Raw genomic sequence first — 14144 nt, 5'->3', positions numbered from 1 at the left:
TTGTATATAAAACAGCCATGTCATTGAGCTAAGATGTATAGTGTTTGCCTTTCCAACTGTTGAGCAACCCACGGATGTGGATATCCGCAAAGTTACTGTCTTCGCGGAGTCAAACTGTGTACCATTGCAGATAATTTTGCTGATAATTTCTAAATAATGAAGTTTATTGATTTTCACTCGGGTATGCTCTTATATTTGCTTGTGGTTAGACGATCCTTGACAATGGTATGGGAGAATGGTGATATACAGTATAAAGAGCCTTGAGACCATAAAGACATCAATCTGACCAAAGCCTAACTGGCTCCTGCCCGCAATTAATGGAAGGTCAATATGTCTGTAGTTGCTGCAAGAGAAAATTAAACCTGTGACTGTAGAGATTCTGGTGCCAGGTATCAGGCCTATTGTATTATGTTAACCTTGGGTGTAATATACTAAATATTATTTTACAGTATCTGCAAATAACCATTCGTGGGTATGGAGCGGATAATATTTTTTATAATATCTGCGCAAGGTTGTAACCATGGGAGAAGCACAGTTTCAGAAGAGAGAGTTCTACAACTTTAAGTGATTGTTGCTGAGCCGTGTTGATACACACAGCAAAACTAAAACTGCAGACGTCTAAATTGAAACAGTATATTCAAAAGGATAAACAAGGAATAGTGCTTACTACATATATTAGACAAGTTGCCATTTTAGGTTCATTCAGTCCTTAGTTCAGTCTGTAATATCCAGAAGTGTGTGTATTTGTGCAGAAATTACGGCATGCAGAGATCTGAAATTTTTATCATGGTGAGCTTAGCATTTCACTGATTATGCATGGCTGTGTCAAAGAGCAATTAATGAAGCTGTCAACAAGTAAAATTTACAAAAATTACCCAGTGTTCTACAAATTTACAAGTCTATTGACACAACATGTAATACGGATGAGTCTGTTATCTAAACAACCGTGCTTTCAAACAACTTTGAGTCCAGGAGTACCCTCGAACATCTTAGAGCTGAAGATTATGGCACCAATTATCATTTTCAGGAATATGAATCCACCTTCCCTCTGCAGTGGAAGAAGACTCTCAGTCAAGAAACTGATGCTGAATATTGAACTTGTAAAAAAATTCCCCCCTGTTTGCCCTACTTAATTAACATCTGGACAACATTCATACTTTTTGCATGAACACTTAATGAATCCCACAGAAGGGAATCTCTGACTTAAAGGTCTGGAATGTGGGTTAGAATATTCTTACCTGTAGTAAATTCTCTGAATTTATGCACTGTCTTTGCCACTCGAGACAATCTTTTAGATTATCATTTATCGCTAAAAATATCTTACAAGAAATCTATAATAATAAAATTACCAGTATTATAATAGGCAGTTTATAATCTATTAGCTTCATTGTCTGTATTGATACTTATAATATACCCAAATATAAAGATGGGAACTTTCTACCCAATCAATACTTTATTCTATAAGCGTTTAGAAACACTTAATATCACAGTACCGGTTTCAACCTCATACTCAGGTCATCTTAAACTGCTGAAGAACCTGTTAATAACAACTATGTACAATCCTAAAACATTACTTCATCTAATAATAAATTAATTAATCAACTATTTGTCATTTATGATCAGATTAAGTAATGTTTTAGGATTGTACATAGTTATTAACAGGTTCTTCAGCAGATGATGACCTAAGTATGAGGTTGAAACCGGTACTGTGATATTACTGTAATATTAAGTGTTTCTAAACGCTTATAGAATAAAGTATTTATTAGGTGTAAAGTTTCTGTCTTTATATTTGGGTATATTATAATAAGCAGACCATTAAATGCTCATTAAAAATCCATACATAGTTTTAAAAGAAATTGTAATACAAGAAATAATAGTAAGGATAGCACAACAATGATAATACTAAGGGAACACTAGGTGGAGAGTCAGCCGGTTTGGATATGAGCTAATGAAAGAGTAACAGTTTTTCAGACACCTTGCATTGTGTACTGTAGTGGAGACAGAGCAGGACTCCATTAAGATAAGTTCCAGTTTACAAATTCTTATATGTGACTTTATAGAATCTGATGTTCTTTTAAGAACGATACATGTCATCATTTGTTTAATAGTGTGTGTTTTTACAGGTATGTTACAGTGTAATATTTATAGAGTTGAGTCCCGAATACTCGGCACTCGATAACCCGGCAGTCCAGGTAACTTGGCCACACCCTGGCAGGGCAATAAAGCTCTGCTCGCAGACCCGTTCAAGGTCCTGCATTCGTTGGTCTCACGTCACATTCCCATTCCTCCACCACGTGTCACATTTAATGAAAAAATGCCGGAAAATGGTGAAGATGTTGACGTTGAGGACTCCACCGTACAGGTTCCTAAAATATCACATCATGAGGGACTAAAGGCTGTCGAAACCGCCCTTCAGTATTTTGAACAATAAGGTGCGTCGGTAGTGGACTTACTGTTCCTTCGCTGTCTTTATGATGAAGCAGCAAAGCGCAGAGTGCAGTGCGGAAGACAGCAGGATATGCACATTTCTTTTTTAAAAACGTAGCCAGTTTTAGCTAGTTAATTTTCATTATAGACAGCTTTATGCCTTCATAAAGTATTTTTCTGAGGTCTGTCTTATCAGGTGAATTACTGTATATCGTGTATTCATAAATTTTCATTTTCATGTGGTAAAGGCTCTATAGTACATGCTTTTCCTTTGTTTAAGGGTATTTAAATAGTTTATTCTATTGTTTTCTCAAGCAAACAATACAGTACTGTATTTTTTGAGGAAACGCTCGTACTTCCATTCCTGATAACCCGGCCACCCTTCGATCCACATTAAGCAGAGTTTTCTGGACTCGACTGTGTTTGACAGACTGAAAAGCTTTAACTTAGTCGATTCTGGAAATCGTGGCTTCCTTCGTAGACAGAGCTCAAAATAAGAAAATAAGAGGACAAAAAGGATGCAGAAGCCAAGCATGTGCAGTGTTAACCATGGACCTTCAGGCAGTAAAGGTTTTTGAGGGCTAGCAAGTTATATTACAAAACGCAGTATATAACTAATCTTAGATGTAACAATCTATTGTTTCAATAAAAGTCAAGCTGAACAACTGGTAGCTTCAGTCTTTACCTCTGGCATAAATCGATGCAATAAGCAAGTAGTTGGAAAAGTCCAGAATTCCTATCATATTGTATTATTCAAATGCACCTATCAACATAGTAACATAGTGATGTCCAATACTTTGTTGAAGTTAGCCAAGAAAACTGGGGTTGTGATTTTCCAGAAATTCCTAGAAAAAGGTTACACCCAATTGAAATGTGAGTCAGTCCATAGTGCAATTGAATACAAGTTAAAGAACCATAAAATCACACTTCGCAGCCACTATGCATCAGTGTCGAAAGAAGCACGAGAAATGCTGTTTATCTCGACCACTCGTTCTTTAAGAACTTTATTTTCTATATATCCTTCTTTACCAATTATGCCGTAAATTTTCAGGGATTTATGACTCCATTCGTCCCAGACAAAAAGCTTACGACCCAACTGTAATGGACCTTAAAAGTTATTAAATACGATCCGACTGGAGTAGTTTTCTACAAATTGGATTTTGAGTATGATTTTTATGGAGATGCCCAGAAGACCTGGACCAGTAGGTGAACAAGAGCTTCCAAAACTTTACCAAGAACACTTAAAGATCGAGAAAATAAAATCAAAAGTGTAATTCCTAAAAATTGTCACTCTTATTATGGCAACCTTACACACTTGTCAGAAAGAATGCAAGCTATAAATTCTGTATTATGATCATAGTTCAAGACTCGTTTTATATGGCCCAATTTGAGTGTTCCAAAAAATCCAACACCCTCGATTTTTTATAAGTTTTTATTTTAGTTTTAATGCCAACTCAGAGCTTTTTGAAAATTTAACCGATCCAATATTGCGTAACTGACGCTATGGATTTTTTTAAAACACTATTTGAGTATCCAGTGAGGCATTTACATCAGAATATAAAAATTAATTCAATTATCTCATGTTATTTTGAAGATAATCTGTTTTTTTCTCTCTCTCCTTTAAACTTCGAGTTTAGTCAGTTACGCAATATTAATTCTTAAGGGACGATAGTAGAGTATGTAACTAATGGATTGGACTGATCAGTCGTCTAAACATACATCAATTAGAAGACTAAGACTATTATACTCGCTCGCAAGTAATTGCAGATGATGATGATAGGGAAACTGAACTGATAGATGTTATAGGTATAGGTGATCAGTCCTGATCACAAAGCTGTTTTGTCGTAGTTAAATATAACTGCGATAGAAAGTTTCTAAAAGTAGGACTATTATTCGGCAATACTATTTGGTTGATAAGATGGGCATGGGGGAGTAAAAAAAAAGTGATTATGCTCAATGGAAGATGATAAATAAAAATGAAACAGGGTACTATCCGCAAAACTTTTAGTGACACTTCGGCTCCCTAGTGCAGAATCGGTAGACCTCGGTTGTCTTCGAGATACGGATTGGCAACTTATGACACCAAAAGTGAATCGATTATGCAACGCGTAAGACGTCTGGTGGTGTAATTGCAAAACTTTGAATACTATTATTATTTTTACAATAAAGCAAAAAAATATATAGGTGAAAAATGAACTTTGAAAGCTATTGCAATGGCTGAGGAAAATCCAAGTACATCATATGAATACTTTAGAACTACTGCTTGGAAAAGAACACGGTCTGTAGGCTCTGTGCGCTCATGGGAGAAATGAAAGTTATTGTGTTTCACCGCACACATATTCGCTGTCGTCTCACTGCGTGCTGCCATGGCAGACTAAATAACAACAGTGGGATTTCAGTGTGATTTGTGCAACAACAATTGGCCACATTATTCCAAACTTGCAGAAAGTGGTCATGTAATAAATTTACAAGAAAAACAGTTCTTAGGAAATGGCAACAGAGCAATAACTGCAAATGTGATCAGAAAGAAACATTGGTTCACTAGATATCCTACCATTTCACGATAGAGCGAATGTAGTCATTTTTGTACTAGCAGTGGTGATAACGAGATTAGTGTTCATATACACATCCAACAAGGCTGTCTTCAGAAAAATATCCTTGGTTTATTTCTAATACGATATCATATTAGCATAGGTTAATGCTGCTAGGAAGGCAATTAATTTTAATTTTAATTCATTTTAAACATAACCATGTTTTCTAAGGAAGACCTTGGTAACAATCATTATTTCATGAAGGCGAATAATTGTTTCCATGAAATGTAATAATATTTCAGCTGTTGTTTATCCATTTTGCTCAGAACATGCCACCTTGGGTAACTGATCGACCGTGTGAATGGTCTCTCCCTCGCATCTCGAACGTAGGGAAAGGGAACTACAACAGGGGGAAGAGAGTAGAGGAGCTTCTCAAGCTTGATGTTCCTGATATTGAAACCGCATGTACACTCAAATTATGCATGAGAAGAAAATTTTCAAAATCACTTAAAGTTGCCAATAAGTGATTATTTATACATTATGTGTCTGTATTTATAATATGATCAAGTCCATCTCTGTAATATAACGATTGGCGCTACTAGCTCCTTCCTCGGGGGCCCGGACTTGAAACCTGACACTGCCAGAAACTTAAGATTGGCATGAGGGTTGGTATGTGGTTTAAACGATGCATGCAGCTCAGTTCCATTAGGGGTGTGCTTAAAAAGAAATGCACCACTTCAGGACGAGGACATGAAGTTACGGATATAAAATACAGTATTTCTGTGAGCTATTTATATTGTGTAATGGAGCCCTACTTGTGTAATTGTATTTGTCTACTGCCTTTCCAAATCCATTTCATTCGGATGTAACGGAATACTATAAAATTTCACACTTTGGTCTGTACTACATACGGTATATTATTATTATTATTATTATTATTATTATTATTATTATTATTATTATTATTATACTGGCTATAATTAAGACTGTAGCAATACCATACAATGTGTATCTATTATGATGTGTGTGCTCTAAAAAAGATGGCTTACTGCAACTTGCTTTGCAAATATAACATTGCTATAATAATTTGTTTCTAAATGTTAATCTATTTGTAAAATAATTAAAATGCTTGTTGTAAAGAGTTATTTTGTATTAATTAAAATGTATAAATCCCGAATTACTTCTTGCGATTTACTGCTATGATCCACCATCTTTTCAAACGCATTTCATGAGATCGTGAAGAAAACGTTTGTATCACAACATCTATTAATGCAGACAACAACAAGCATATAGATCTGCCCGAACGTTATGACATTAAAAAATAATCATCTGAAGACAGCATTGTAAAATGATTCTTCTCCTTCTACTTATTCCCCTTCTTTATTTATTGGGTCCCGCTTTCACGTTATACCCAGCCACTAGTCGTTTTATCAAGTAAAGCCAAAACTATGAAGGATGATATATTCATTGTAAGTGGGGGTGGGAGGGAGATAAGAAATTAGCTGAAAAACATACGTAGGTATCATATACTGAGTCAAAAACAAAATAAAACTTGGGATAGAGAATGTACAGAGACACAAGGTTCTACCCTTCACGCCAATATGATCCATCGCGGTGGCTATGTACATCACAAACATGACCGGATCAATACATAGGGCTTTGGATTCAGCGATAGAAGGCCACGGTAAAATGATTGAATATATGTATGTAAACATCATATATAATCCAGCTTCTTATGGTCAGCTGTTGATGAAGGTGCCCCTAAGTAGTTCTCGTAATTTCCGCCCGCAGCAGCAGATTGCTATACGCACAGAGTCTATACACAGTGAGGGCAGACGTAGAAGACTGCTGTGATACAGAAAAAAGAAAAACAGTTGCTCTTTCTCCAACAGAAGTCGATTGAACGATCTGTGGCATGTACGTCCACAATTAAGAGAATTAAAACCTTTCCTGTCTATCCATGCACCCCTAATAAAGAAGGAGGCAGGCCACTCGATTTTATTATGATTGAAATTATATCTGTAATAAAGAAAAATGTCACCACAAGACTATTTGCAGGTGTGCGTGTGTGACACAGTTGTGGGCTTTAGATAACAAAGGTTTGAAAAATTCATATTGACCACACTACCGATGTAATTGATATTTCAGTTCCATTCAGTTGGCAGTTCTACTGGAGGAGTTGAGTTCCCTCCTTGTCCCTCACCCCCATAAAACAGTGTCACTAAAGGTTTCGCAGATAGTACGTACCTTTAAAGGTGGAAACGAATGGGATGGACCCGCTATTATAACAGAGAAATAGAGAGATTGTGGGGGAGATGCATGTTATAGTTTGGAAATAAGGGGAGATTAAATCAGCTTACCAGAAAAATGAATTTAGCAAAAAAAAGTCAGATAAGAATAACATTATGGCAAACATAATTGGCAGTCACACGAATTTTAGTGAAAAATGGAAGGGCAAGGCTGAAGAAAGTTCCAGGAAAGACATTGCCGGGATCATATATGAGGACTTACAGAAGTTAGTCACCTGTATGTAAACATAGTTTGATATGTCCAGGATGAGGAGGTTACTAATACTGGCGATGTACTGAATTTTACCTATGGTGAAGATTTTTACAAAAAAAATACTAAAGTTAAAAGCTAGGAAAGCAACTGGGATTAATATTTCTGGGAATATATTGTAGGTGACAGGTTGGAATGTAGTGCCTTATATGAAATATTTGATTATTGTTTCTTAGAAGGAGCTATTCCAAATGGATGGAGAGTTGTGTACCAGGAAAAGAGTGATAAACGTAAAGAAGATAATTACAGGCCAGTTACTTTGACATGTGTTGCATATTAACTCAGGGGAAGCATTGTTTCTGATTATATTACACGTTTGTGAAATTACTAACTGGTTTGACAGAAGGTGGTTGAGGTTTTGGAAAGGTTATTCCAGTGAGGCTAAACTTGTGAGATTCCAGCAAGATGTAGCAGTGGTCAAATGGACTGTATTGTTATTTACCTATTCAAGACTTTTGATAGGGTAGATCATAGGAGACTGCTGACAAAAATGAGAGTGGTTTAATGGGTGACTAAATTTCTGGAAAATAGAGCTCTGAGAGTTAGAATAGGTGAAGTATTATCTGATCCTGTAACTATACTTATACCGTGTAAGTTACAAGTTTGTGTGCGACTGCAGGAAGACCTCAGCATTGTTGTGAGAAAGGCAGCAGAAAATGGTACGAAAAGTCAGGTCACCTAGAGGAGAAGTCCTCTAAGTTTCACTGAATGTACTTTACGGGAATCATTCTTTTAGAATTTCGTCTCAGATAAGTATTTACGTGTTAAGGGAAGATCTCTATTGAGAAAATTGCATGAACGAGGTTACACGGCTCTTCACGTGGTTGAGTATTCAGGGCTGTTCGACTAAAGTGGGATGTTCCAGGCTGTCATTCGAGAGAAGACTAATTCGCTTTTAAAGCTAGGAAAGATCACAGTATGAAGATAAATTTGGAATTCAAGGGGACAAATTAGGACAAATATTCATTTATAGAAAGAGGGGTTGGGGATTGTAATAATTTTTTATTCACCGTGGGAAATGTTCGGTAAATTTTCAAGTTCTTTGAAATCGGTTAAAAAAGCACTGGGTGAACAATTTACATGTGGTTCAGTGGTGATAGAATTGATTGATTTGAGATTTTGTATGAAAAAAACTTTGAATGTACAACACATAAGTCAGTAATGAACATATTTATCAGAGTGCAAATATTTAAAGCCACTGCTCTCCATCTTTTTCCTTGGTAATAGACTTAATTTACTTTATTTTATTTTTCCTGATTTCCAACAAGTTACTTAGACTTAAATCAGTTAGCGTGGTCTTTTCAGTGGAAATTAGTTCATTTTATATCAACTTGGCAGGTTCGATCGTTACTCAGTCCGGTGGTATTTGAAGGTGCTTGAATACATCAGTCTCATGTCATTAGATTTACTGGCACATGAAAGAACTCGTGGGGAACTAAATTCCGGCACCTTGGCTTCTCCGAAAACCGTAACAGTAGTTAGTGGGATATAGAGCAAATAACATTATATCGTTTGGGGTTGTGTCTGGTTCCGATGCTAAAAGGTTTGGATGCTAGCTTTTCATGCATGGGGTCCCGGGTTTGATTCCCAACCGTACCAGGGTTTTTAACCTTCATTGGTTAATTCCGCTGGCTCAGAGAGAGTGAGTGATTGTTGTCAACATTAGAATTCATCCTAGATAGGTAATAACTATAACAGAGTATTTTATTTACTTCATGTTATTGTGAATTGGTACTGATGAACTGTCTTCATTGCAGGAATTAAGTGAATATTTAACTCAGCCGTATAGAAATCGTGATGGTGGCAGCGACAGGCAAGATTCTCTAGATCGACGGCCTGATGCTAATATGCGTGCTGTCGATCGACCTCATCTTGTGGGTAAACCTTGGTATTACGGCACAATCACCCGAGCGCAGTGCGACAACCTCCTAAACCAACATGGCCACGACGGAGATTTTCTTATTCGAGATAGTGAAACTAACGTAAGTTTTATTTCAAGTCATTAATGAAACATCTGGGGTCTTCAGACTTCCTTGAATAAAATACCTTTGTAATTTGGAATGTTGGTGTGATCCATGATAGAGGTAAATTTCTAGTATATTTTAGCTCCTATAGAACTCAATGACAAGAACTGTACTTACTATACACCTTTGTTGCATTTTGTAATGCACTGTTTAATAGTACAATATTTTTCTCGTAATTTAGGAGGTAACCTTCACATTTGTATGAAGGAAGCCATGACTCTTCTTAATTAGAAAAATGTATTATCTCCTTTTGGCATAAAGAACTAAATCTGCTTGCTGATGCAATGTTGTGCCTATGTGGCATAAACATCACATTAGTTATGTGGCAGCAGCGTGTTGTTGTACATAGCGTAATGCTAATTCAAGGCCATTTGCATCCTCTCCTTCACTACCTGTATCTTCAGGGAGAATTATCATCAGTTTGTTCCAGGACCATGGAGACAGTCTTGATACTTTGTATGCTGCGCTGTAGTCCAAACAGACCACAGCCTACTGTGTATGAATACCACTTGCTGTGAGCTGACTACTATGACATGGGGTATATCATAGATTTGGTCAGTTCCCAGAAGGGCATCCATGTGATGAATTTTCAATGAATTAGTTGACGGTACTTAAGTGACTTTATTTCCAAGCAGATACATTTATAACCCATAAATAGTTGATTGTTACATTATAATAATTATTAAAGGAACACAACATATAGAGTTGAGAAGCTGGAGTTGAGTGACCAAAAGTTCCTGGTGGTGGCAGTTGCTCTATACTGTGCCATGCTTCACTACTTGCTTATTGTAAGTTCACTACACGGATGAACTGAAATGAAGCTTCGCTGGAGGCCATGGTAAGATAATTCCAACCCATATTATTTGTTCATATTTGTCCCGGCCTAGGAAAAGGGACACCAATTCAGAATTCTTACTTTACAATAGACTGAGAAAACGTGATCTGAGTGAAAAACCTTAATTTCTGGATCTTTGTTCCATCTGTCAGCCCAAACTTTACACTAAGCAAGGAGAATGCCATCTCTGGAAACAGTTGGTAGTTCATTGAAAATGTTGCTTTTTATAAAGGACTGCACAGTTCAGAAAAGTACCACTAATTTGCAATGGAGATTTAACATAGCCCCTGGAAGTAGTGGAAACGTTTAAATACCTGGGGAGTGAATTAATGGAGAATGCTCGACTGGATGCTGAGAGTAGTAAAAGGATTCAAGCTGGAAGTTGTTTCTATCATAGTGTAAGAAACATGTTATGGGACAAAGATGTGCAAACGGAAGCAAAGGATACTATGTACAAGATGTATTACGTACCCATAACAACTTACGGAGCAGAAACTTGGACAATGTCAAAGAAGGATGAGAGTCGAATACAGGCAGCCGAAATGAAATTCTTGAAGAGTAGAAGAGACAAAATAAGGAATGAGAAAATCCGGAAAGAAATTGGAGTGGAAAAAATGAATGATAGAATAGAGAAGAGCCGACTAAGATGGTTTGGGCACATAAAGCGAATGAGCGATGAAAGAATGCCAAAAAAAGGTGATGGAAATGGAAATCCAAGGAAGGAGAGGCCGTGGACGACCACGATTGAGATGGAAGGATACCATCCAACGCAGCATTATAGAAAGAAACCTGAACTGGGACACAGTGTTGGAGGAGTGGCGGAAAGACCGAAGAAAGTGGAGTGTTGTTGTTTGTGTCATCAGTCCATAGACTGGTTTGATGCAGCTCTCCATGCCACTCTATCCTGCGCTAATCTTTTCATTTCTACGTAACTATTGCATCCTACATCTGCTCTAATCTGCTTGTCATATTCATACCTTGGTCTACCCCTACCGTTCTTACCACCTACACTTCCTTCAAAAACCAACTGAACAAGTCCTGGGTGTCTTAAGATGTGTCCTATCATTCTATCTCTTCTTTTCGTCAAATTTAGCCAAATCGATCTCCTCTCACCAATTCGATTCAGTATCTCTTCATTCGTGATTCAATCTATCCATCTCACCTTCAGCATTTCAAAAGCTTCTATCTCTTTCTTTCTGAGCTAGTTATCGTCCATGTTTCACTTCCATACAATGCCACGCTCCACACGAAAGTCTTCAAAAACATCTTTCTAATTCCGATATCAATGTTTGAAGTGAGCAAATTTCTTTTCTTAAGAAAGCTCTTCCTTGCTTGTGCTAGTCTGCATTTTATGTCCTCCTTACTTCTGCCATCGTTAGTTATTTTACTACCCAAGTAACAATATTCATCTACTTCCTTTAGGACTTCATTTCCTAATCTAATATTTCCTACATCACCTGCCTTCGTTGGACTGCACTCATTACTTTTGTTTTGGACTTATTTATTTTCATCTTGTACTCCTTACCCAAGACTTCATCCATACCATTCAGCAACTTCTCGAGATCTTCTGCAGTCTCAGATAAAATAACGATATCATCGGCAAATCTCAAGGTTTTGATTTCCTCTCCTTGGACTGTGATTCCATTTCCAAATTTCTCTTTGATTTCCTTTACTGCCTGTTCTATGTAAACATTGAAAAGGAGAGGGGACAAACTGCAGCCTTGCCTCACTCCCTTCTGGATTGCTGCTTCTTTTTCAAAGCTCTCGATTCTTAACACTGCAGACTGATTTTTATACAGATTGTAGATAATTCTTCGTTCTCGGTATCTGATCCCTATCATCTTCAGAATCATAAATAGCTTGGTCCAATCAACATTATCGAATGCCTTTTCTAGATCTACGAATGCCATGTATGTGGGCTTGTCCTTCTTGATTCGATCCTCTAAGATCAGACGTAAAGTCAGGATTGCTTCACGTGTGCCTACATTTCTTCTGAAGCCAAATTGATCTTCTCCCAACTCAGCTTCTACTTGTTTTGCCATTCTTCTGTAAATAATACGTGTTAAAATTTTGCAGGCATGAGATACTAAACTAATGGTGCGGTAGTTTTCACACCTGTCAGCACCGGCTTTCTTGGGAATAGGTATAACAACATTCTTTCGAAAATCAGATGGGACTTCTCCTGTCTCATACATCTTACACACTAAATGAAATAACCTTGCCATGCTGGTTTCTCCTAAGGCAGTCAGTAATTCAGAGGGAATGTCATCAATTCCAGGTGCCTTGTTCCTATTGAGGTCACTCACAGCTCTGTCAAACTCTGACCTCAAAATTGGGTCTCCCATTTCATCAGCATCAACAGCCTCTTCATGTTCCAGAACCAAATTAATTACATCTTTACCTTGATACAACTGTTGGATATGCTCCTGCCATCTTTCTGCTTTGTCTTCTTTCCCTAGAAGTGGCTTTCCATCTGAGCTCTTAATATTCATACACCTAGATTTCCTTTCTCCAAAGGTTTCCTTGATTTTCCTGTATGCAGTATCTACCTTACCCAGGACCATACAGCCTTCGACATCCTTGCACTTCTCCTTCAGCCATTCTTCTTTAGCTACCTTGCACTTTCTATCCACTTGGTTCTTTAATCGCCTGTATTCTTTTCTGCCCTCTTCATTTCTAGCATTCTTGTATTTTCGTCGTTCATCAATCAGGTCTAGTATCTCCTGAGTTATCCACTGATTCTTAGTTGATCTTTTCTTCCTTCCTAACATTTCTTCAGCAGCCCTACTGACTGCATTCTTCATGACTCTCCACTCTTCCTCTATAGTGTTTCCTTCAGCCTTTTCATTTAGTCCTTGTGCAACATGTTCCTTGAAACAATCCCTCACTCTCTTTTCTTTCAACTTGTCTAGATCCCATCTTTTTGCATTCTTTCCTTTCTTCAATTTCTTCAACTTCAGGTGGCATTTCATGACCAACAAGTTATGGTCAGAGTCCACGTCTGCTCCTGGGAAAGTTTTGCAATCCAACACCTGGTTTCTGAATCTCTGCCTAATCATAATGAAGTCTATTTGATACCTCCCGGTGTCTCCAGGTCTTGTCCACGTATACAGCCGTAGTTTGTGGTGTTTGAACCAAGTATTGGCAAGGACTAAATTATGATCAGTGCAGAATTCAACCAGCCGACTTCCTCTTTCGTTCCTTTGTCCCAATCCAAATTCTCCTACTGTATTACCTTCTCTTCCTTGGCCTACCACTGCATTCCAGTCTCCCATCACAATTAGATTCTCGTCACCTTTTACATATTGTATTAGATCTTCTATCTCCTCATATATTCTTTCGATTTCTTCATCATCCGCTGAGCTAGTAGGCATATAGACCTGCACTATTGTGGTGGGCATTGGTTTGGTGTCTATCTTGACGACAATAATTCTTTCACTATGTTGGTCGTAGTAGCTTACCCGCTGCCCTATTTTCTTATTCATTATTAAACCAACTCCTGCATTTCCCCTGTTTGATTTTGTGTTGATAATTCGGTAGTCGCCTGACCAAAAATCTTGTTCTTCCTGCCAACGTACTTCACTTATACCAACTACATCTAACTTTAGCCTATCCATCTCCCTTTTCAGATTCTCTAACCTACCACAACGATTCAAACTTCTAACATTCCACGCTCCGACTCGCAGAATGTCAGTATCCATCTTCCTGATGATCGCCCCCTCTCGTGTAGTCCCCACCCGGAGATCCGAATGGGGGACTAGTTTACCT

The 14144-nt window shown here is 37.6% G+C and overlaps 1 protein-coding gene across 2 annotated transcripts in view; it reads left to right on the top strand.

Annotated features, from left to right (window-relative positions):
• The window catches only part of dock (SH2/SH3 adaptor protein dock), a 104391-nt gene that overhangs the window by 69483 nt on the left and 20764 nt on the right, over window positions 1–14144 (top strand). For both annotated transcript variants that reach the window (XM_067151822.2, XM_067151823.2), the window contains exon 5: window positions 9275–9499. In XM_067151822.2, coding sequence (XP_067007923.1) covers window positions 9275–9499 — 225 coding nt within the window. The remainder of the gene's footprint in view (window positions 1–9274; window positions 9500–14144) is intronic.

Source organism: Anabrus simplex, chromosome 7 (assembly GCF_040414725.1).
Source record: "Anabrus simplex isolate iqAnaSimp1 chromosome 7, ASM4041472v1, whole genome shotgun sequence".
Taxonomy (NCBI): domain Eukaryota; kingdom Metazoa; phylum Arthropoda; class Insecta; order Orthoptera; family Tettigoniidae; genus Anabrus; species Anabrus simplex.
This window is presented reverse-complemented; position numbering and strand designations above follow the sequence as displayed.